The sequence below is a fragment of the Stomoxys calcitrans genome, chromosome 5 (assembly GCF_963082655.1).
Source record: "Stomoxys calcitrans chromosome 5, idStoCalc2.1, whole genome shotgun sequence".
In the NCBI taxonomy this organism is placed as follows: domain Eukaryota; kingdom Metazoa; phylum Arthropoda; class Insecta; order Diptera; family Muscidae; genus Stomoxys; species Stomoxys calcitrans.
In genome coordinates, this window is record NC_081556.1 from 30831025 (window position 1) to 30856979 (window position 25955).

The 25955-nt window shown below is 41.1% G+C and overlaps 4 protein-coding genes across 4 annotated transcripts; 2 read left to right on the forward strand and 2 right to left on the reverse strand.

The window, feature by feature from the left end:
* Nucleotides 1-6008: 6008 nt before the first annotated feature.
* Nucleotides 6009-6466, reverse strand: LOC106091213 (lysozyme 2-like). Its single transcript, XM_013257684.2, has one exon. It carries the CDS (start codon nt 6438-6440, stop codon nt 6012-6014), a length of 429 nt encoding a protein of 142 aa, XP_013113138.1. The 5' UTR covers nt 6441-6466; the 3' UTR covers nt 6009-6011.
* A 405-nt stretch (nt 6467-6871) lies between these two features.
* Nucleotides 6872-7300, forward strand: LOC106091216 (lysozyme 2). The gene has a single exon (XM_013257687.2). The coding sequence runs from the start codon at nt 6872-6874 to the stop codon at nt 7298-7300; it is 429 nt and encodes a 142-aa protein (XP_013113141.1).
* Nucleotides 7301-17221: 9921 nt separating this feature from the next.
* Nucleotides 17222-17742, forward strand: LOC106091211 (lysozyme 2). Its single transcript, XM_013257682.2, has one exon. The coding sequence runs from the start codon at nt 17301-17303 to the stop codon at nt 17727-17729; it is 429 nt and encodes a 142-aa protein (XP_013113136.1). The 5' UTR covers nt 17222-17300; the 3' UTR covers nt 17730-17742.
* Nucleotides 17743-22214: 4472 nt separating this feature from the next.
* LOC106091217 (uncharacterized) lies at nt 22215-23004 on the reverse strand. The gene is made up of 2 exons (XM_013257688.2): nt 22726-23004; nt 22215-22657 (listed from the first exon to the last, which is right to left on the reverse strand). The coding sequence occupies exons 1-2, from the start codon at nt 22890-22892 to the stop codon at nt 22417-22419; spliced, it is 408 nt and encodes a 135-aa protein (XP_013113142.2). The 5' UTR covers nt 22893-23004; the 3' UTR covers nt 22215-22416.
* Between the last annotated feature and the right edge of the window lie 2951 nt (nt 23005-25955).

Sequence of the window (25955 nt, forward strand, 5' to 3'; positions counted from 1 at the left end):
CTCTTCTTCCCTACAGTAACGGCTTCAACCAGCGACTTAAGGTTTGAAGGCGGCATCTCTGAATCGTGTGCCATATATAGGGAAACCAGCCTGTAATGAGACTTGTTTATTTCAAGGCTGGCTGCTACTAAATCCTCAGTGCTTAGCGACGGAAGAAGAAAAACATTTAGACTACTCTTTGCAAGAATACAGGATCTGCGTTTCTCATTCCCCGTATCCTTGAGTAGTTTAAATCCCTGAATTCTTAATCCACGAACCATTCCTCCACACACCCATGGTTCATGGATAAGAACCACGTCAAATTTCCCTACCTTAAGGAGGTCCTTTAGTGCCGCCGAAGCGGCCTTACAATGGTGGAGATTTATCTGTATAAATCGGACCATAGTCAGGATTCAGAACTTCCACCACTGTTGTGTTACAAGATCCTCACAAGATTCGTTAGAACTTGTCATGATGAGCTTCAGTACGCATCCAGGGGCAGGTGAGAAAGCTGTGGAACCACTCTTTCTAAGAACACTGGACACTTGCTGTGTGGATGATTCTTCCTTAGATGCATCACTAGCTACTGCTGTCGAAGTACTGTTCCTGTCGAAGTGCTTTTGCTTAATTAATTCTTATTTATGTAGGACGGTTGGGATTGTAAATGGGTCAAATCGGTCCATGTTTAGATATAGCTCTATAGATAATGTTTCCTATGACTTCCAACTGATGCAACATGTTCTTCTTCCAGTCGGTCCAAAACCTAATATAGCTCCCATATAAACCGATCTCTTGAATATACTTCCTAAGCCGCAAGACACCGCAACTCTTATCCGAGTTGGCTGACATTTTGCACGTTGACTTTTCCTATGACATCCAACAGATATACCCAGTTTGGCTCCAAGCGATCCTTAACCTGATATAGCTCCCATATAAACCGATCTTCCGAATATACTTCTTAAGCCGCAAATCTTATCCAATTTGGCTGAAATTTTGCATGTTGACTTTTATGACATCCTATGACATCCAACAGCTGTACCAAATTTGGTTCCAATCGGTCCTTAACCTGATATAGCTTCCATATAAGCCGATCTCCCGAATATACTTCTTGAGGCTCAAGAGGACGCGATTCTTATTCTAGCATATAAAAAACCAATGGGGATTTCTTGTTATGACCTCCCATTATCCTTTTTTATTTTCTGCCTATGAAGAAAATCCGTCCAAATAACTTTACAAATGCGGTCCATGGTGGAAGGTATATAGGATTCGGCCGGGCCGAACTTAGCACGTTTTTTACTTGTTTACGTTATTATTTTTTCCCAAAGGGATAAAGAGTCGAGCTGATTTGACCAAGGGAAAGAATTTCACAAGAACTGACTTTTGAGTTTTGGTGGCCTACATAGCCAAACTTAGGTTGAAAATTCGCACTAAACAACTGCACATGAGGCAATTCCTAGTGACAGACGGCGGGGAAGGGGAAATTGTGCCCTTTTTCCATGCTCCTTATTATTGCATTTATTTTTTTATTCAATATTTATAAGGCTTCTCTATTTTGGTGCATCCTGTTCATGAAATTTGTCGCGGAAATAACCGGTAATAGATTATTCTGCAATGATTAGTTAGAACAACCAACAAAAAACCAAGAGCCATAAATACCACCTGTTCGAAGTCTCATGCGTGTGTTCAAAGTGATGGGACCATTTCCTTTGAATGGAGTATAGTAGTAAGGTGCTGCAGGACGTACGATAGTATCACATAAGGAAGGGTTACGATGGATTGTTTAAGTGTACGCATATAAAATTCATATACTTACTCGCATATAGATGAGTGTGAAATTGAAATTCTGTTAAGTTTGTTAAACTCTCTGTCCAATGCGGCTCAATGAAGGATTAAATTGTTCGTGTCTTAGGCACTTAATTTCCGAATATGGTTCGGCTAAAACCACATTCAACATGGATGTGACCAAGTCTAATACTACTGTTGTAAAATTCAAACGAATAGGATGGAAATCCATCTATTAAGGCTAATAATACATTCGCTTTTTACGATATTTTTCGCCGATTTCTTTTTTAAATAATAGATTTTGTATTTAAGAGTAGAGAATAAACTTGTTATAAAAATTTAACACCGGGGACCGCCCCACTCTCAAAAAATATGGGGTCTATTTCCAGGCGGGTCGCCACACCAAAATTATGCCCCAAATTAGCATGCACCCCGAACGGGACAGTATGAGACTCAAACGAAAGATAATTGAAAGAAGAATATGAAATTTATAAAAAAAATTTGGGTCAATTCCCGGGAGGTCGACCCATCTTGAATGTCCCAAATTGATATGTTTACCAAACGGGACAATATGGAATGGACTATAATGAAAGTTATTTGAAAGTTAAATACGAATAAAATTATTTTAAAATTTGGACCATGTCAAAAGGGGGCAAACACTTAAGGGTGTAGCAAAGCACAAGGGACCAGCTAGCAATATGTTTGTTTGTTTGTAAATTGGTTTGTTCCGTAAGACTTCAAAACGGCTGAACGATATTCTTGAAATGTTCACAAATTGTGTAAGTTGATCTGGAAGGAATAATAGGCTATACAGTTTCTTGATATCGAAAAGTAGTTGAAACTCCCCCTTACCCTAAAACACCATCCAAAATTAAAAGTTGATCGACAATGTGGACAATGTGGGTATCAAATAAAGGGTATTGGAGAGTAGAATAAAAATATGTTACCTAAAATAGAGTCTAAGTGCCCAGGGAGCCGCTCCAACCCCGAAACAGACATGGGACTCAAATATGGATTCTTGGGACTCAAATAAAAGTATCCGGGAGTAGATTCCGGTCTGGAAGGAGCCGTAGGCTATATAATTTGGGGATATCTGAAGGTAGACGGACCCTCCCCTCTACCACAAAAGCACCACCCAAAATTTAAAGTCGACCGATTGGGACAATATGAGACTCAAATGAAAGGTATTCGGGATTACAGTAGGAATTTGGTATTAAAAATTAGTTCCAGAACCCTAGGGGTCCGCTCCGACCCCAAAACCCTCTCAAAAAGGCATATTGATATACAAATTAAAGGTTTTCGGGAGTTAATTACGAATATAGTATGGGAGGAGCAAAAGGCTACATAATTTTTTGATATCGGAAGAGGTGGGACGGGGCGGATGGAGTGGAAGGGACTCTGCCCCTTACCACTCAAAAATAAAAATGGACCTAACGGAACATTATGGGACTCAAGAGTAGAGTAAAAAATTGGGTCCAAGTACCTAGGGGCCGCCCTTACGCCAAAGCCCCCTCAAAAAAGTATTTTGGGCGATCATGTCATTATGGGACTCAAATGAAAGGTATTCGATAGCAGATTCCGTAGACTTCGGTTTGGAAAGAGCAATAGGCTATATAATTTGTTGATATCGAAAGGTGGGCGGACTCGACCCACTACACAAAGCACTGCCCAAAAATTAAAGTCGACCGATTGGGACAATATGGGACAAAAATGAAAGGTATTCGGGCTAGAGTACGAATCTGGTATTAGAAATATTCTTCCAGGTACCTAGGGGTCCGCTCCCACCCCAAAACCCCTAAAATAGGTATATTGACCGATCACGAAAATATGGGACTTAAATGAAAGTTATTCGGGAGTATGAAAGGTATTACAAATACTAATACGCTATATAATTTTATGATATCGGGAGGGGGTACGGGGGACCCTGCCCCTTACTCCAAAAGCACCACTCAAAACTAAGAATGGCCTGATCGGAACATAATAGGACTCAAAAGAAAGGTATTCGAGAGTAAAGTACAAAACTGGGGGCAAATACTTGGCGGCCGCCCTTACCCCAAAACACCCTTAAATGGTCAATTTGGTCGATCATGACAATACAGGGCTCAAATGAAAGGTATTCGGGAGTAGATTACGAATATGGCATTAAAACTGAGACTGAGGTCCAAGTGATAGGGAGCCGCCCCACCCTCCAAAAGCCCTCCCCAAATTTGAATATTTGCCAATCGTGGCTACATTGGGTACAAATAAAGTGTATTTGGAGGTAGATAAACCAATTGTATTGGGGAGATACAGTAAAGTAAAAAACATGATTTTCACATGGTGTAAATGAAAGCGCAGTGGAGCGGGCCAGACTGAATCTAATATACCCTCCAACATGGAAAGCATTTGTCAAGTTTTTTAACCGGCAAGTTCTTTATAGACAAACAATTTAAGCCAAATCGGATAAGAATTGCGCCCTTAGGGGCTCAAGAAGTAAAATCGGGATATCGATTTTTATAGGAGCTATATCAGGCCTTCTTACTTATTCTCCATTTCGTGCTTCTACATGCGCTGAATTGCATACATAGTGGAAGAGCATTCAAGTAGGACATTGCTTTACAATTTCACCAGTGAATTTAAGTCCTAGTAGCACTATGAGAGAGAGAGCCATTAGCAGAAGTTGGGAGATTATACCGCGCATCATGCACTGGGAATATACTGCAGTTGTCAGACCTATAATGCTATATGGTTTTGTGGTCTGGTGGACGACGCATCAAAACTCCACCTACTGATCAATTGTAAACCGGATCCAGAGGATGGCTTGTTTATGCATGACAACCGCACTGGCTTTATCTAGACTTGAAGAGGTCTGCCGCTTTGCTATCATTGGCTAGAACAGACGTCTCAGTCATTGTGTCCGTCATGACAGGTCACTATCTAATCGGAAAACATGCTGACAGACGAAAGGTTGCCAGTAACGACGTTTGCAGAAGCTGTGAGGACATCGAAGAGGAAAAGACTATAGAACACCTTCTGTGTGTGTGTCCCGCAATGGCAGTCAGAAGGAGTTCGACTTTATGTTCTCATTTCTTTGAGAACCTGTCTTATTTAGCGGTTGTGAACATTCGCAAGTTATTGGGCTTTTTAAAAGAAATCTGGATAATTCAACGGTAGAAACTAGAAGCATCTTCTTTCTTCTGGACGAAAATTTCCTATAAAAAAATGAAATAGCATTTAATTCGGCTGGATCGAACTTTAGATATCCACCACCTCGGATATTAATGGGTTGCCCAAAAAGTAATTGCGGATTTTTTAAAAGAAAGTAAATGCATTTTTAATAAAACTTAGAATGAACTTTAATCAAATATACTTTTTTACACTTTTTTTCTAAAGCAAGCTAAAAGTAACAGCTGATAACTGACAGAAGAAAGAATGCAATTACAGAGTCACAAGCTGTGAAAAAATTTGTCAACGCCGACTATATGAAAAATTCGCAATTACTTTTTGGGCAACCCAATAGTATATATTAACCTCATTAAACCAAGTCCGATATTGAACACGGATGCCAAAGAGCTTTAAACAGCTCAATATGCCAAATTTCACCGAAATGGGTTATTAAATGCACCTTTTATGGACCCAAAAACTTAAACCTGGTGATCAGTATGTATGGCAGCTATATCCAAGTGTAGACCGATCTGGGCCATATTAAACACTAATGTCGATTACATAATTCACTGCCGCATATGTCAGCAAAATCGGATAACAACTGTGGCTTAAATGGGCCTGAGACCTTAAATGGGCTGATCGGCTATATATATTAAGATATAGTCCGATATAGTTCTTCTTCGAACTAACCAGTTTATAAAAAACGAAAAGATTGGCTTACGGCGACCTGGAATATATACACATTATAGGGTCGGAAACGGATATTTCTATGAGTTGCAAACGGAATGACAAATTGAAAAAACCCCCAAGCCTTGTGGCTGTGGTAGCTTAAAGAATTAATAACCGGCAAATTTTTTTTACGAATAAATTTTTGACAATATTTCCGGTACAAATAAAAAAATGAAAACAAATTTTTATTGAAATGCAATTTTGACAACCATTCCCATCAAAAGTAACAGGTTGTTATACAAATCCGACAAGGTAAACAGCCATTAAGTTATGATGAAATACCTAAAATTGCTGATCAAAAATCAACATCAGATAATAAACTACAACAAAAATTCTTTTACTTAATTTTCTTTTATTTCATTAAACTCAAACTCAATTTAGAAGCAGTCATCGATGCTGGGCAAGGTACCGTCGCAGTACTTCCAGGTGGACCAGGCAGTCCAGCCTTGTTGTTTCAATACCAATTGGGCGCACTTGACGGCGGGTTCAATGCTGTCAACCAAGAAATCGTCGCACTTGATCTTGCATTCGTTGTAAGAGAAGGCACCAGAGGGAGGAGAACACCAGTAATAGTTGTTAATTTGGAAGATACCATAGTCGCGGGAGCCATTGGAGTTCAGGGAGCCCACAGCTTTGGTGTTAAAAGAGGATTCATGTTGGGCAATGCAAGTCCAGCGAGCCAATTGATTCTTGGGAACACCCAATTTGTACATTTCCTTGGCCAAGGAGCAACGAGTGTAGACCTCAGCAAAGGCGGGTGCGACCAAAAGGACAGCAGCCAAAACAGCGAAAGTGAGCTTGAACATTTTGCTTTAATTGTAGTTAAAGAAAAACTATGCTCTTCCCTTGGTGGACAAGCCTTTTTATAGCAAAATAAGGCACAAGAAAAATAAAAAAAAAAATAAGGCATAAGCTTTGCCTAAGCATAAGAGAGATAATGTGTGATTGATGAACATTTTAAACGTAATATTTGTTCTACATATGTAAATATATACGTATCAAACTTATAGCGATAAGGCAAACCAAAAAAAATAAAATGGTCATAGATATAATTCTTCATTACTGATATGAATTTATTTGGCATTGTCTTACCTTGTACGGATCAAATGAAAGCATTTTTTGATCATAAGTTACAGTAGATAATTTTTCCCTTAACACACAATAAGTTTTTTGCTATAAAAGGGTTTCAAAAGATGCTTACTGTTATAGTTTGTTTTTGGAATACAACAGAAGCAATATGTTCAAGCTCACTTTCGCTGTTTTGGCAGCCGTCCTTTTGGTGGCACCCGCCTTCGCTGAGGTCTACACTCGTTGCTCCTTGGCCAAGGAAATGTACAAATTGGGTGTGCCCAAGAATCAATTGGCTCGCTGGACTTGCATTGCCCAACATGAATCCTCCTACAACACCAAGGCTGTTGGCTCTCTGAACTCTAATGGCTCCCGCGACTATGGCATCTTCCAAATCAACAACTACTACTGGTGCTCTCCTCCCTCTGGTGCCTTCTCTTACAACGAATGCAAGATCAAGTGTGACGATTTCTTGGTTGACAGCATTGAACCCGCCGTCAAGTGCGCCCAACTGGTTTTGAAACAACAAGGCTGGACTGCCTGGTCCACCTGGAAGTACTGCGACGGTACCTTGCCCAGCATTGATGATTGTTTCTAAATTGTATTTGATTTAAGTGGTAAAATACAGGAATGATTTTGGCAAAAAAAAAACTTGGCTCTTAAGTACTTTTCACTTGACACCCAAAGTGTCCTGATCGGTCTACAAGTCCTAGGTTTGGGGTCCCAACTAAAAACTTGCTGAATTTACAGCAGCTCTGTAAGGAATGTTAAAGTCATACAGTGCTGCTGGTGCACTAAAATTCACTGCTGGAATTATAAGTCAATGTGCTACTTGAATGCGCTTCCACTATATATGCAATTCAGGGCATGTGGAAGCACAAAATGAAGATCTTTACCACTTCAATGTTCATTTAAAAACGTTACATGTCCTGGCATTCGTTAGATGATCGTGCCAAAACACAATAACAATGCTTCCGTACAGAAGTGCAACTATATATGCGGATTAGGAAGCACCCACCTACGGTAAAGCACCAAAAATGCGCTAGTCTCAGTACTACAATTTCTTGCATCGCGGTCGAATTATTATATTCTTCCCTTACATAGTTAGTAAAAGTACTGCTGAAATCAGCGCAAAAAAACCAGTGCACCTCAAGGCAGTATGCACACGGAATTGTTAGTGCTTCCAATTTTATGAAAATTTTTTGGTGGGGTTAAATAGGGTGGGCGGCTCCCGGACAGTTGGTTATGGTTATGGTTTTTAGATTCGTAACTTACCCCCAAAAACCTTTCATTTAAGTTCCATATAGTCTCTATCGCCCAACATTTTCGGCCCCCAGATGCATTGTCTATATTTAGATTTCAGATTCACACTCTTCTCTTCAATATTTTTCATTAGCGTCCATATTCTTATACCCACCATAGAGTGGGGGTATACTTATATAGTCATTCCGTTTGTAACACCTCGAAATATTGACCCCATAAAGTATATATATTCTTGATCGTCTCGACATCCTAATTCGATCTAGCCATATCCGTCCATAGGTCCGTTTGTCTAAATCACAATAACTGTCGAACGCGTAAAGCTAGCCGCTTGAAATTTTGTACAGATACTTAATATTGATGTAGGTCGTTGGGGATTGCAAATGGGCCATATGGGTTCAAATTTGGATATAGCTCCCATGTAAACCGTTCTCCCGATTAGAATTATTGAGCCCCTGGAAGCCGTATTTTTTCTCCGATTTGGCTGAAGGTTAAACTGACAAGGTAAAACACTTAGGTATGATCTTGGACAGGAAACTGTATTGGAAGTGTCACATTCTGGAGCGTACTGAGAAGGCTCACAGATGTTGGGCACTATGTAGAAGGGCCGTAGGCTCGAAATGGGGCCTGAATCCGAGGATAGTCCACTGGCTCTACAGGAGCCTGATTAGACCAATTCTTACTTACGCCTCTGTAGTTTGGTGGACTGCTATGGAGAAAAAGTTCAACATAAGCACCATACAACAGGTTCAGAGAAAATGTGGTCTTGGCATATGCGGAGCGATGAGGACCACGCCCACTAGGGCACTGGAGACTATTCCAGATATCCGAACCATTGACGGCCATGAGATTTAATTCGATGCATGAGGATGGTAGCAGCTCATACCATCGCCGTATAATCGAAGCGACGATAGGAAACCTGGAAGGAAGGGCAGAGTTATCCGATCGGATAACTGAGATGAACCTTGAGGACGAGTGCAAGGCACTGCTGCCAGCGGCGCAGTCTTGGATTGACAGAACCCTAGTATTGCCATCTGGAAGATCATGTTACACGGATAGATCAACGCTAGAGTACAGAGTGGGCCTGGGAGTCTACATTGAGAACCCAGGGACTGAGATCTGTTTTAGACTGCCTGACCATAAAACGGTCCTGCAGGCGGAGATTCGGGCGATCACGGAATGCATGAAGTGGTGTGGTGCTAATGCGAGGACATCGAGTGTGAACATCTTTGCGGACAGTAAAATCGCCATAAGGGCAATAACAACCAGGACGATAAGGTTACGAACAGTCTGCAGCAGTGTATAAAGTATATTAACGCCTTCTCTGAGGATGGCAAAATCCGCATCGTTTGGGTGCCGGGCCAGGGGCCGGAGTAAGGGGGAATGAAGGGACAGATGATTTGGCGGAGAAGGCAGAGGACTGCCGTCAATAAACTTGGTTAAACCGAAGCCTTTCGGGTCGACGCAGTCCGAGTTAAGGGCGTGGACGACGAATGCGCATGCAACACTGTGGAGCAGCAATACGGTCGGTAGGATGTCGAAAATCCTATGGGGGGATCCAGATCGTGAGATCCCCCATAAAGTCAATTGGTTTACCGATTTTCTTGAAATTTTTAAAAATTGTGAAGGTTGGTCTGGAAGGAGTAATAGGCACCCGAAATTAAAAGTGGACCGATGGGGGCAATATGTTACTCAATCGAGGGTATTTAGGAATATAATACGAAACATATATCAAAATATGGTGTAAAGTCTCAGGGGGGGCGTCGGGATCCAAAAACCCACCCACCCAAACGGATATGTAAATCGATTGGGACAATATGGGTCTCAATTGAAAGGTATTTCAAAAAACATATGGGCCGTTCGAGACAATATGTAGCTCAAACAAAAGTCTTTGGAAGTGGAGAATGCAGATGATATTAATTTTGGACACCAAATGTCTGGGTAGCTGCCCGATTTAGAATGTAGGCATGTGGGTCGAACGGGATATGGGGCTTAAATGAAGGGTACCAAGTGTCTGAGGTCCTTCAAATATCCTTAAAATATCCCACAAACACTCATGCAGAATGACCGGACAATGTATGGCTAAAACAAGTGAAAGCGTAGTAAGTCCGGCCACCACCATGGATTCCGCTAAAAACTTAACCTAATTAACTGAGTTTGTATTTCAATTATTTTATTCACCAGAAGTCATATCGGGATATCGGTACTAAGGGGGTCTATATCACCATATTGACCGTTTCGGATAAATCTTGGCACTGACCAAATTTCAGACAAATCAAATGAGAATTGAGGCTTCTAAGGCTCAAGAAGTCTAATGAAGATCTGTTGTCGGATGGCATGGTCATAATACGGCCCTGCAGTCGAAGATCCGGGCGATCACGGAATGTGTGAAATGATATGCGTGAGTTGGTATGTCTGAGTTGATATGCGTGAGTTGGTATTCATAGGTTGGTATCGTATACGTGAGTTGATATGCTATTAACTCGAGCACGTCGAGTGTTAACGTCTTTACGGACAGTAAACTGGACATCGGGCATATACCAATCACAGCATTAAGGTCACGAAGAGTCTCGGAGTGTAAGAAGGAGTTAATCAAATGCAAATGGGCCTATCGGTTCAGATTTGAATAAAGCTCTCATAGAAAGTGGTCTTTCGACTTGACTTCTTGAACCCCTGGAAGACGCAATTGTTATCCGATTTGACTGTTCTGTAGTGTTCTGTTACAACATGCAGCAATAATACCATGTACGGTCCGAATCGGTTTATAACCTGATATAGCTCCCATATAAACCCATATTCCTATTTAACTTCCTGAGCCCCTGGACGCCGCAATTGTTATCCGATTTGGCTGAAATTTTGCACGTAGTGTTCCGGTGCGACTTTCAACAATCACGTTTAGTATGGTCCAAATCCGTGTATAACCTGATATAACTGCCAATTGGCTGATATTTTGCTCATAGTAATTTGTGGTTATTTTCAACATCCTTGGTAAGTACTTGATTTAAAATATCCTTCATAATAAAACCAGTATTTAATAACTGAAGACTGTCTTACATGAATCTAAATAACGTGAACCAATCTTAGGGAATATGAAACTGAATGCTACCCATATCATTAGTTCTATAAATATTAGTAATAATCAAACAATGGCTTAAAACCAAAATCCCAAAAAGAAAACAAATACTACCAATTACCACACATTAACACATACATCATAAAAGTAGAGAGGTGGACAGTGCATACCCTCAATGTTTACTTTGTACAGAAAATGATATATGAGCTCTAAGCGGAATAAAAAGAAAACCATTAAGATAAATAACAGCCCTCTGCAGGCACGCATATCCTTGCAATGACAACCCCAACACTTAAAAAGGGCTAAATCAAAATTCAAAGCGGAATAAAAGCCTACATACACAAATTTAGTACTTTGATAATATTTTTGGTGGACTTATTTTGTTTTTGGGAATAATTACCGATAATACTTGAATGATAGTTGGGACATAATTATTATGTGTCTTCTGTTGTCTTTTATTATGAGGCCATGAATTATGTATCGCTAATAATGATGAGCACACAAACTCGAAACTGTAAAGGAGGGATGATATCCATCCATGTAGCCCGCTGGTCTGTTAAATGAGCCATTCATTTTGTTTGATGTCCTTTGGTAAGGAAATTGCCAAATTGTTTTTGGAAACAAAACATATGTTGCCAATGAACTTTATGGCTTAAAAGGATGTCACTTGCACAAATACAACACACACTCACACATTCCATGTGGCCAACATCCTTTTTAACACTTAACCCTATGGGTCGACACCTGAGCATGTGACCATAATTAGGGGTTAAACGCCAACATGCGCCACCATTTGAACCCATGCCTCATACTTGATGAACTACATATGAGAGTGCGTTGCTTTTTCTTTTATGTTATCCTGCTGAAGGGGTGACATTAAAATTAGCCTTTCAGCAAAGGTTTACACAAGAAAACTTCGATAACATCGCCTGTGACAAAACACCTGTTAATATTTGGTTTATTTTTATTATGATTGAATTACGTTTTTAAAAAGTTGAGATTTAACATAAACCAAGGTATATAAAATCTTTTAGAAACCTTCGTTTATATGGGAGAATGTGGGGCATATCATATCGTTAAATCGATGCCTTTTAGGTTCTCAAGAAGTCAACTAAAAGGATTGTGCAAAAATTGTAAACCGAAAATATACATGGCAGCTTAAAAACCTAAAACAAATTGACTCAATTCTAAATTTGACCAAACTTTCAGAAAATAAAAAGGATAATAGGAGGAACGGAAAGTCCTAGATGTGTTTATTGAAGGAGTCTACCATAATATACTAACAATACTGGACTTAAACCTCCGCTTTGAAACATAAGCTATAATGTACGGATTATTTGGAGTTCTTCACATCCCTTGGTAAGGCTCCAATCCTACCAAGGGATGTGAACAATCTTATAAAACTTCTGCAACATTCCCATAGTGATTGCACTCCCCTCTACTTTAGATTTAAACACAACCACCGCCTATAACATTTTGGGTTGGCTCTGATGGAGATCAAAACTCAAGGGATTCCAGATTAAAGTATTCTGGTCAATCAAAACTAGTAGCAATTTCTCACAAGTAATGAACGGTGGAACGGTGAACTGATAAATGGAAGTTAGGATGGCTTGCCAGACAAGGTCAAATGAACGATGAACTTAGAGACCATCGATAGATCGTCATAAATTTGTCCACGAACTCCACGTGTGGGTTGTTAATGGAAATAGCTGGAAAGAAGAGATAATCTGCAAGGACAGACGAACTTACTGACGATAAGAACAACGCCAAATTGAAAACTGAGAAAAATATGGTTAATAGACAGACGGAATGGATGAAAGAGGGATTTAGGCAAGGCCAAATGAAGTGCGAAAGAAACGAAGTAGGTGTGGCACAATCATACTGTTTGGGAACGGATTGACTAAAGGCGGAAGAAGATACGGGGCGACAACCATGACTGCAGGGTATCTAAGATGATGGGTTATCGGTAGATCAATTCTTTAATTAAGCGTCAAGTAAGCAAAAGAAGGGAAAATTTAGAAAAGAATGGACTTGGGATGGAAAAAAAGAGATATGAAAGTAAATTATGGTTGAACTACGGGCGGTATGAAATAAGGCCCCAATGCAAAAAAAGCCCCAAACGGAAAATGAAATGAGTCCTCAAACTTTTATACATGAAACAAAAACAACGATATTTGGGGCTTAATTAAATTTTTTGCGGCTTTATTTAATTTTAAAAATTATGGCTTCGTTTCATATGAAATAAGACCCCAGCATTGGAAATGAGACAAAGTCTTAAACCTAATTTTTGGGGCTTTATTTCGTTTTGCTTAGATTGAGGAGTCATACAGGGAGCAAACAATAAACTTACTACTACCATTTAGGGGGATCTCATTTGGGGGCGCTATTTTATTTAAGTTTGGGGTGTTTTCTCATTTCGTTGAGGCCTTATTTCATTTTTAATATTGAGGTTTTATTTCATTGTCAAATGAAGGCAAATTTTTTAAGTCTTTATTTACGTTTTCGGTTTGGGGCTTTTTTGCATTGTGGCCTTATATCATACCACCGAACTACGAGACAGAGCGATAGAGGGCGATGTGCATGAACAGATGTAGAAAAGAGAAGACAGGTACAGGGTAGGACAAACTGAGATATAATCGGACAGAGTAAGGAATAAACGGATAAAGTGCAGAACTATATACGGTCAAGGACAAGGTTAAGTTAATTTGAACGGGTTTCCACCATAGGTGACATAACTCGGAGGCAAGTTGGGCCCATTGTAATACACTAGAAAGAATGAGAAGAGCAAGAAGATGTAAGGCTCCGAACCATGTCAAGAGGTTATACACGAATCAAATAAACAGGAGTAATGGAGAACCACGCCTATCTCTCACGCAAGCATGTATGTGCCTTCGCCCGATCTTATCGCAACCTCGTAAACCTCCCGTCGCGTTAACAAAGCTCAGGAGACCTAACGGAGGTACGTTCGCAAGATCACACAGATCGCCGAAGAACCGCCTCCCCAGAGAGGAGAGCTCGCATCCCTGCAGACCCCGAAATGAACCGGGCAAGTGCTCAATTAAGACAACTCCTGCAAAAGTCATTGTCCAGGATTCCCATGCGCTTATCAATGAGCCCAGCGACCTCTTATTGTTCTCTTCCCGACCTTGGTCCTCTGTCGGGTAAGAGCGCCTAAGCGGTCCGGCAACCACCCCGCTGAGTCCCATCTCGCCACCGATCCCGCTCTGGCCAACTCTTCTACTATGTTCAGTAGCTCGAGAAATGGAACGTCGGCAAGACTGGTTACTGGTTCGCCTGGCACAGGCGCACCCCTCCTGGTGCATCCATCCGCCCCATCATTCCCTCGAATCCCATCATGTCCGGGAATTTATATCAGGGTTTATTATATCCATTTATCCCTGAATGTCCTAGTTCCAATCAGTGCCAGTTCCAGATAGGTCTCTCCTCAGTCTACCTTCCGTATCAATAGTATCCGGAATTGAGCTATGGCCGTAACTGTCCTCCTAAATGTGTATCAAGCTTCGCATATTCAGCATCGCTTCCAGACCTGCCAGCTGTACTTATCTTAGTGTCCCTGTGACTCCGACGCAGGCAAGTCTCCGGACCCTCCCGAACTACCTCGTACGAGTCCTCTTATCCAAGGTCCTCCACCATAACAGTGCCACATAGGTCAGCACTGGTCTCTCAATGGACGTGTGCATCTAATGAACCATCTTGGGGGTACCCCCACCTTCCTTGCGAAAATCCTGCTGCAAGAGTAAAAAGCGCACAGAGCCTTTCCTCCGATTCCTCTCGTATTCAGCTTCGAATAGAGGACTATGCCAAGAAACTTCGCTTCCTTCGAAAGCTACAGGGTGAACCCGTCCAAGGACGGGAATCTGAGCTCCGTTATCTTGAATTTGCGAGTGAATTGGTTTTCAACCCATTTCTGTCAGCCGCCCTCTGACCACACTATCTTCCTGGTTTGCACTAATAATCCTGCCACAAAGCATATTTAAGGATGGGCACCACAAGTAGGCCCACTGCAGTTCTCCGGCAAAACGTACAGACACAAAATTTGAAGGCCGGACGAATGAAGAGCGAAACAGATGCATGTCTAAACAGTCTGATAAAGGATGTTTCTTGCAATCAGGGAGTCATATAGGCTTCTGGACGGGTGTAGTATCTTTCAGGTGTAGGTCTATGCTGTCCTGAAGACACTGGTCCCGCCATATATGGTCGAGACTGGATAGAAGATTAAACAATAGCTCTTTCGACCCATAGAGAAAGATATCACTCTCTGCTGGGTCTCAGATCATCAAAGGGTGGCGGGGAATGAAGCAGCCGGCAAGCTAGTGAGGAATCAGTGAGCCCTCTCCTGTGCAACTTTTGGTCAGGTGGATGGTTTCTACGATGATCGAGCAAATGAGGCGTGGGCTGGTTCTGCGGGTTCCAAGAACAGGACTTCGCATATCCTATGGCTGAGGAAGCATTATATCGGATTGCTTTCCTGTCTGGTAATTGCAACTTCAGTCTTTGACGGCGTGCTGAATACAGAGGGAGAGAGAGAAACTTCTGCAGGGAGTGATGACGAGAAGGAGTGTAGATGGTCGAGCAACTTTTTTGTTGCGAGGAGAAGACACAAGATATTGAGTGTGATAACTTTATCCGTGCCAAGATTTCCTCCAGGCACAGACTTCTTGTCATTCTTGACTTCTGCAGAGGCTTGGTTTGGCTGCCTAGACCATACTCTCACTTTTTCTCTTCTAACTTATTTTAGGTCGAACCAAATTGATCTAAGGTGGACGTGTGATTACTAGTCATGTGGCATTTAACCCAACCTAAGGTTAGACAGAAGAAACAAGTTCCAGACTGACGGATGACGAGCGGACGAATAAATAAATTCTTCCCACACTTAGAACGAAGATTGCATTGTGGAATCAAAGAACTAAGAGACAGCCAGACAAAGTGCGGAGCATATGGAGAAATTGCAGAAAAGAATTGGGACTGAGTGGTGGGCTGAAAAAGAATTGGAACAAATACTGACTTATTGAAGAACGAATGAAAACGCACAGACTGACTAAGGATGGATAGCTGAGAAATGGACGTACGAAGTGCAAGTTCAGAGTGATGAACTGAGTGTGGTAAGAAGAACTGAGTGTCGAATAGAAAGTCTAAGAATTGGATAGATTGAGGCCAAAAGAAAGGGGAAAAAGATGAACGATGATGGTTTGAGTAAATGACGAATAATGGCACAGACAAATTAATCGCAGACTCGGCGAAAAGCCAATGAAACCGAAGACCTTTTCTACGAACTGAGGTTTATACATGACTGCCAAGATAAAGTACGCAGTAGATAATGGGAGCCGCAACAGAATAGGAATAGGAAAAATTCCGAACAAATTGAAAGACATACAGGACAGAATGCTGACTGATTGACGGACATATCAAAGTCGGTAAAGGTCCACGAAGAAGGGCACTGACTGCCGGAGAGACGACGGCAAGAAGTGCAGAGAGAAAGTAGTGAAGTGCGGAACGAAAACGAACGAAGTATCGAACACAAGGCGAATTAATAGACTGAGGAATGTAAGGACGGCCGTATGGAGTGTGAAACAGATGGGCGGATTAATAGACAAACTGCGGCTCGATGGATTACGAAATGGGCGAGTGAAGTGCTTTCCGCACTCCGAACCCAGAGACGCACCAAGGATCAATATCAGAGGATATAGTGATGGAAAAAAAACAAAGGTTAGTTTTTTGAAACGCATTCCCTCCAATTTTTTCCGTTTGATCCTAATGAGAAAATACGAGATATTTAGCAATCGGTTCATTATAACTCGTATTGGATGTTGTACTTTGTAAGGGATCCAATTGAGAGTTTTAGCTCCCAGAATGAAATTCGTAAACAAAGTACACATTCATATGTATTTTATGGCACAACAGGAACTGCAAACTGCACCACTATTGTGGGAGCTATACAATGACCGGTATCTAACTAATGCCAAAAACTGTTTATCATGATCCATATAAGTGAAAACAGTGTTAAGTTAATTTATATTTTAAAAAACCCATAATAATGTTTGCCTTATCAGCATGTGATCCTACTTTGAAATGTAATTTGAAATATAGAATAAAAGTATTTTGTTTAAAATGATCATCAATCACACATTATCTTTGATATACTTACGGAAAATTTTTGTTTTGTTTTAGTCTCTTGAGTTTTGCTATAAAATTGCTTGCTTTGCTGGAGAAAGGCATAGTTTTCTTTGACTACAATTGAAGCAAAATGTTCAAGCTTACTTTCGCTGTTTTGGCCGCCGTCCTCTTGGTCGCTCCTGCCTTCGCTGAGGTTTACACTCGTTGTTCCTTGGCCAAGGAGATGTACAAATTGGGTGTGCCCAAGAATCAATTGGCTCGCTGGACTTGCATTGCCCAACATGAGTCCTCCTACAATACCAAGGCTGTTGGCTCCTTGAACTCCAATGGCTCCCGTGACTATGGCATCTTCCAAATCAACAACTACTACTGGTGCTCTCCTCCCTCTGGTGCCTTCTCCTACAACGAGTGCAAGATCAAGTGTGACGATTTCTTGGTTGACAGCATTGAACCCGCCGTCAAGTGCGCCCAATTGGTATTGAAACAACAAGGATGGACTGCCTGGTCCACCTGGAAATACTGTGACGGTACATTGCCCAGCATTGATGATTGCTTTTAAATTTGATATTGAAATTAATAAATAAATAAGGAAAATTAAAAAGACAAATCCATATGTTTTTAGTCAGTCTTTAGTCTCTTGTGAAATAACATTTGACTCAGTCAGCTAGCGAAATTTGAATGGAAAGGATCTTATGACCTAACCAAAAGCATTATCTTTTATACATATCATACTATATAATTTTGTCATTCACTCCCTGCAACCATTGCCTAGAATTGAACAAACTAACTTAAACAATTAAATGGGCGTTAAGTTTGGCCGGGCCGAACTTTGGATACCCCCCACCTCGGATATATATACCACCTTTCGCCATAATCCGGTGAAGAATGCGTAATTTATGTCCCCATAGCAGCTATATCGAAATATGGTCCGATTTGGACTAAATTCGGCACGGACATTGAGTGGTCTAATATGGTAGGATAAGTTTATGTGGCAGTCTGTTACAGACTCACTTCGACGTTTTTGTCCATTGTGATACCACAGGAATAAAAGAAGAAAAATGTCTTCTAGTTCATTCATTATCCTTCGGGCCTGGTCCTGAAAACTTAGTTTACATGTCGCTAGAAGCTTACCCACAGATTCCAGTATCCCTGGAATGTGTAGGGAAGTTCCTAGTCTCGCAAGCTCGTCCGCTTTATCATTCCCTGGGATATCTCTGTGGCCCGGCATCCAGAACAGGTGAATTTTGAACTGTTCAGCCATCTAGTTGAAAGATCCGCCACAGTCGAGGGTGGTTTTTGTGTTCAGAAATGCGTACTCCAGGGATTTAATGGCTAAGTGGCTGTCTGAGAAGATATTTATGCCAAGAGTCGTAATGACATTATATCTTAGCCATTCCACCATTTTCTTAATTGCAAAGATCTCCGCTTGATACACATTGCAGTGGTCGGGTAACCTTTTCGATATGACCAGCTCTAGATCTTTAGAGTAAACCCCAAAGCCCACCTGGTCGTCTAGTTTGGAACCATTCGTATAGAAGTCTATGTAACTTCCGTTACCAGGGATATCACAGTTCCAATCGGTTCTATCAGGAATAGTGGTACAGTACTTTTTATCAAAAAGCGGCTCAGGTAGATTGTAATCTACACTGCCTGGAACATCGGATATTGTATCGAGGATACCACAGTGTCTGAAGCCGCCACATGACCAATGAGAAAGCTCCCTTAACTTCACGGCAGTGGTCTCTGCAATTTGTCTAGCCACCTTGTCCAGATGCATGAGATATAGCATTAAATCCGGTGCATCAGATGGTGTCGTCCTCAGTGCGGCTGTGATACACAAACATGCCATCCTTTGGATCCGCTTGAGTATTGAGCAGTAGGTGGATTTTTGAAGCGCCGTCCCCCCACTTTTGCCAATGGCTCTCTTGCAGGCGTATAGGGCAAGAGTTGCCTTTCTTGACTTTTCCAAAATGTTGGATTTGAAGTTCAATTTCCTGTCCAGCAAAACACCTAGGTATTTTGCGCTTTCTGAAAATGGAACTTTCTCTCCTCCCAAGGAGACAGGTTCCACTGCAGACATGTTGTATCTCCTGCTGAAGAGAACTACTTCTGTCTGGTCTAATAAGTACAAGTCATTGTTCAATTTTGTATTGGGTTGCCCAAAAAGTAATTGTCGGTAATATAGTAGTAATATAGACGGCGTTGACAAATTTTTTCAACGGCTTGTGACTCTGTAATTGCATTCTTTCTTCTGTCAGTTATCAGCTGTTACTTTTAGCTTGCTTTAGAAAAAAAGTGCGCGAAATTTTTTAAAACGAATCATATCTGGAGATGAAAAATGGATTGTTTACAACAACGTTAGTCGAAAACGATCGTGGTCCAAGCATGGTGAACCAGCTCAAACCACTTCAAAGGCTGATATCCACCAAAAGAAGGTTATGCTGTCTGTTTGGTGGGATTGGAACGGTCTGGTATATTTTGAGCTGCTTCCAAGGAACCAAACGATTAATTCGGATCTTTACTGTCAACAATTGGACAAATTGAATACAGCCATCAAGGAGAAGCGACCAGAATTGGTCAATCGTAAAGGTGTCATATTCCACCAGGACAACGCTAGACCTCACACATCTTTGGTCACTCGCCAAAAACTGAGTGAGCTTGGCTGGGAAATTTTGATGCATCCACCATATAGCCCTGACCTTGCACCATCAGACTACCATTTATTTCGATCTTTGCAGAACTCCTTAAATGGTAAAACTTTCGGCAATGATGAGGCTATAAAATCGCTCTTGGTTCAGTTTTTTGCAGATAAAGGCCAGAAGTTCTATGAGCGTGGAATACTAAATTTGCTAGGAAGATGGCAAAAGGTTATCGAACAAAATGGCAATTATATATTTGATTAAAGTTCATTCTAAGTTTTATTAAAAATGCATTTACTTTTTTTTAAAAAATCCGCAATTACTTTTTAGGCAACCCAATAGAATAAAATATTGGACTTTTTTGTGGCTGTATCCAAATATTGAACGATCTGAACCATATACGACGCGGATGGCGAAAAGCCTGTGTCAAATTTCAGCAAAATCGGATTATAAATGCGCCTTTTATGGAGCATGGCGGCTATATTCAAATCTGAACCGATCTAAGCCAATTTGCAGAATGATATCAAGGAGCTTAACACAACTTAATGTCCCATATTTTGGCGAAATCGGACAATAAATGTGTCTGTTATGAGCCCAAGACCTAAAATCGAGAGTTCGGTCTATATGGCAGCTATATCCAAACCTGGACCAATTGCAAAAAGGTGTCGAAGGACCTAACATAACTCAATGTCCCAAATTTCGACGACATCATAAATGCGCCTGTTATGGCCCTAAGACCTAAAATCGAGAGATCGGTCTATATGGCAGCTATATCCAAACCTGGACCAATCTGAACCAATTGCAAAAAGGTGTCGAGGGGCCTAACATAACTCACTGTCCCAAATTTCGACGACATCGGACAATAAATGCGCCTTTTATGGACCCAAGATCTTAGATCGACCGATCGGTCTATATAGCAGCTGTATCCAAATCTAAACCGATCTGAGCCAAATTGCAGAAAGATGTCGAGGAGCCTAACACAACTTACTGACCCAAATTTTGGCGACATCGGAAAATAAATGCGACTTTTATAGGCCCAAGACCTTAAATCGAGAGATCGGTCTATATGGCAGCTATATCCAAATCTGGACCGATCTGAACACAATGCAAAAAGATGTCGAGGGGCCTAACATAACTCACTGTCCCAAATTTCGGCGACTACGGAAAATAAATGCGACTTTTATGGGCCTAAGAGCATAAATCGAGAGATCGGTCTATATGGCAGCTATAACCAAATCTGGACCGATCTGAGCCAAATTGCAGAAAGATGTCGAGGGTCCTAACATAACTCACTGTCCCAAATTTCGGCGACATCGGAAAATGAATGCGACTTTTATGGGCCCAAGACCTTAAATCGAGAGATCGGTCTATATGGCAGCTATAACCAAATCTGGACCGATCTGAGCCAAATTGCAGAAAGAGGCCTAACATAACTCACTGTCCCAAATTTGGGCGACATCGGACAATAAATGCGTCTTTTATGGGCTCAAGACCTTAAATCGAAAGATCGGTCTACATGGAAGCTATATCCAATTCTGGGCCGATCTGGGCCAAATTGAAAAAGGATGTCGAGGGTCCTAACACAACTCACAGTCCCAAATTTCGGCGACATCGGCATTTCTCGACATTTAAATAGAGCGATCGGTCTACATGGCAGCTATATTTAAATCTGGAACGATCTGGGCCAAATTGAAGAAGGATATAGAGGGGCCTAACACGACTCACTGTACCAAATTTCGGCGACATCGGACAATAAATGCGTCTTTTATGGGCCCAAGACCTTAAATCGAGAGATCGGTCTACATGGCTGCTCGGACCGATCTCGGCCAAATTTAAGATATCGAGGGTCCTAACACAACTCGCAGTCCCAAATTTCAACGAAATTGGATTACAAATGCGCCTTTTATGGGGCCAAGACTTTAAGGCGAGGGATCGGTCTATATGGCAGCTATATCCAAATCTGGACCGATCTGAGCTTAATTGAAGAAGGATGTTGAAGGCCCTTACACAACTTACTGTCCCAAATTTCGGCGACATCGGGCAATAAATGCGCCTTTTTTGGGCCCAAGACCTTAAATCGGTGGATCGGTCTATATGGGGGCGATATTAAGATATAGTCCGATATAACCCATCTTCGAACTTTACCTGTCTAGGGACAAAAAAAAGAATCTGTGCAAAGTTTGAGCTCAATATCTCTATTTTTTAAGACTGTAGCGTGATTTCAAAAGACAGACGGACGGACAAGGCTAGAACGTCTTTACGGTGATCAAGAATATATATACTTTATAGGGTCGTAAATGAATATTTCGATGTGTTGCAAACGGAATGACCTCCTACGGTGGAGGGTATAAAATTTTATCATACAAAATTCTAGACCATTACCCAGTAAACCACAAATTTCCCTATTTTCACATAAACCAACATTGACCACAACCACATTGTTGAGTATGTGTTGACCTTTAATGCTTGATTTCTTTCAGCCAACAACTCAATTATTCTGAGGTGGTTAGGTTCATAACCTTTATTTGAATTCGTTTAGAAAGCTTGTTAGAAAATATATGTTTTTTTTTTTTATTTAAATTATGTTTTGTTCACCACTAATCGTTTTTAGCCACATGTATTGCTGTGGCTACTTGAAGAGGCATATAGGCTGGTACAACTGATTGATTGCAAATCCTTTAAATGTTCCCATGCCATATTGAATTGACGTTGCGTGCGAGCCTGGCCAAGTTTTGCAAAGGGTCCCAATGTGCGATAACCCTGGGAATTATAGCGTACAAAACCAGCGGTGGTAAGTTCTTTGAGAACATTTTTTACTTGTGCCGCAATGTCACCACAAGCAAAGGATCTTAAAAACAAATACAAGCGAATAAGTTTGAAGAGACTTTGGGACATTTTTGAAGATGCCACACTTACTCCTTTTTCAACATGTTGACAATATCAGCTTCCTTTAGACCCCTTACATATTGTGGATGATCTTGAAAAAGTCGTATGGCATCCAAAACAAACAAAGGCAAATGTAAGTGATAAACGTTTTGTCTAAGCCCGCAAGTCGAGGGTTCTATATCGCGAATATTGCGCATTGTATTCAATGAATGAGGGAATTTTGAAAAAATTAAGAAAATGTAAAAGTGTATGTACGCTCGGGTTTTTTCCTTTATTTATTTAATATTTGAAAGAGATTTTCTTTTTGAATTTATAATTTTTTCAAAGGCTGGGTTGTTGTAATACCTTTTTAGGGTATAAATGTACCTTCACACCCAAAAAAAATCTTAAAACTTGAGGATTTCTTTCTTGGTGGAAAGTTATTGTTAAAGATTTCTCTCTCTGAGATCATCTTGATCCGGCAATGGTTCCTAGATTCAGCTCTAAAAATATGTCTTCTTCAAATGGATCGGTCTATAGAGCCTCTGCAGTCAGATTTGTTGGTTTCGCCGGCCATCTTAATAGATGATTGGTGTCATGGGGTGTAGTGCCGCACTCAGAGCAGACATTTGTACTAGTATCGTCTAACCTTGAACAGTACGAGCTCACTCACCATCCGGATCTCAGTTGGACCAGAGTATTTATGATCCACCTGGGCAAGTCTTTCTAGCCATCAGCAGTGGTTGGTGGGCGCCCACCAAAAGCAAGATTCAATCGGTATGATAAGTAGAAGTGTTCATGTGAGTTGTCGAGTCGAGTCGATGGTGCGTGACCTTGACTGAATCGAAATTCTTCTTAGGATCTGCCTTACACATTCCAGGAAAACTGGAATCTGTGGGTATGCTTCTAGAGAAATGTAAGCTAAGTTTTCAGGACCAGGCCCGAAGGAAAACGAATGATAGATGGTCACAAAGAGGGGGCTGTGAGCATTCCAAAATTTTGTGGCCTAATCAAACTTGATCTAGGTATACCGCTTTGCTGTCACTGGCTAGAATAGACGTCTCAGTCGTTGTGTTCGTCATGACAGGTCACTGTCCAATCGGTAAACATGCTGACAGACTGAAAGTTGCCAGCAACGACTTATACAGAAGCTGTGAGGACATCGAAAAAGAAGTGACTATAGAACACCTTCTGTGTGTTTGTCTCGCACTGGCAGTCGGAAGGAGTTCCACTTTAAGTTCTTATCTCTTTGAGAACATGTCTGATTTAGCGGATGTGAACATTTGCAAGTCATTGGGCTTTTTAAAGCGATCTGGATGATTCAACTGTAGGAACTAGAAGGCATCTTCCTCCTTCCGTTCCGGTGGTATCACAATGTACGAAAACGTATAAGTGTATCTGATAGTAGACTACCAACTAAACCTAACCTAACCTGACCTAAGTAGCACGGTTTCAACTTAACCTAACCTTAAATATAAACGGATATTACCATTGACCTCAAATTTCGCTGAATGTTGAAAGTCGTAACAGAACACAACATGCAAGATTTTGGATAAAAAGTAAAGTAATATCAGGTTATACACCTATTTCTACGCGCACGACGTCGTCATCATGGTAGATGGTGGCTTCTTCTCTTCTATTACGGACCTCGTTCAGGAAGCTTTGAGCTAGCTGTCTGGATGGTCGAGGGCCAACGGGCTTGGCATAAATCCCAGAAAGACTGAACTGGTTTTTTTCACCAGTAGGAAGAAGGTGATTGTTTTTAAGGGACCTGTCCTAGATGGGATGGAGCTACCGCTCCCTTCGGAGGCCAAGCACTTGGGCGTGATTCTTGACTAGAAACTAAGTTGGGGAAAAGGTTTAAAGGAGACTAAACTCGCTCTTCCCCTGTCGCAACTCTATAGGAAGGAGTTGCGGCCTGTGGATGGAGATGGTGCACTAAATATTTACGGGTGTGGCCAATTCTCACTCATGGTTTTTTGGTGTGGCACAAAGTTCTGAAAAAGTGTGCCCTTAGCATCGAGAACGGCAGTGTTAATCTCTGACGCAAGGCGAAGTACCCAGAGACAGGCGCTGAATGCATTTCTCGGTATTATGCTTTTGCACCTGTATGTTGGGTGTGTGGTAACAAAGATCGCCATAAGAATGAGGGAGTCAGGTACATGGCTCTTCTCTGATTTACGCCATTCTTCTGTTCTACGCGGGGATTGCGTTGCCGTGCGGCGCCATGCTTTATGCGGCGCCACTGATTATATATCAGGGCAGTTTTTCCTTCTTGGTGGCCTGGAAGTCGTTTTCCCGACAAGGGATCCCTGGCTTTGGTGCATCCCGTCCTTCCCAAAATCCTCCGTATACACAGATGGGTCCAATTAGGAAAAAGAACTGGAACAGGACGACGCTAAAGGCTCTGGCGTCGGGCCGCGTGAGGTCGAAACTAGTTAATCTTCTAACCAGTTTCGACCTCACGCGGTGCTTCTTCGAACCATGGGAAAGGTTATCAGGCTTTGTTGGGTCCCAGTCCATTAAGGTGTGGTGGGGAACGAAGCGACAGACGAGCTGATCAGAACTTGTTCTCTGATTGCAGCTGTTTGTAACTCCTCGAAATATTCGTCTAAAAATCCACAAAGTATATACAGCGGTCAAAAAAAGTATTCATCATTCAATGTTTTTTTTTTAATAAGTCTACAAAAGACAATTGGAATAAAAACATAGTAAACTAATGATGCAGTAGTGCTTGTGTGATATATATGTACACAATTTCATTGTTTTTAAAGAAAAAAATAGTATTTATTGGAACAAAAAGGGCCATTTTACAGCTGAACACAAAAAATTAAACAAAAAAAGTATTCATCATTGCAAAAAAACAAAAAAATAAATAACATAATTTAAAAAAATTAATACTTTGTTATTCGACCACCGCGTCTTATAACTTCTTTTAAACGGTTTGACATCGATTGGACTAATTTAGCGGTTATATTTTGGTCTATATTAGTCCATTCCTCCATTATCACCTGTTGCATTTGACTCTTGCTCGAAAAATTGCGCGTTCTCAATTTGCGTTCGAGATGTTCCCAAAGATGTTCAATTGGGTTCAAGTCGGGACTTTGAGGAGGAGTTTTAATGACTTTGGGGCAGTTATACAGCATCCACATCTTGGTATTTAAAGCAGAATGTTTGGGGTCATTATCTTGATAATATTGAAAGTTATTACCAAGCCCAAGTTTTACAGCACTATCTTTTAAATTCCTCTTTAAAATGTCAATGTAATACTTATGATCCAT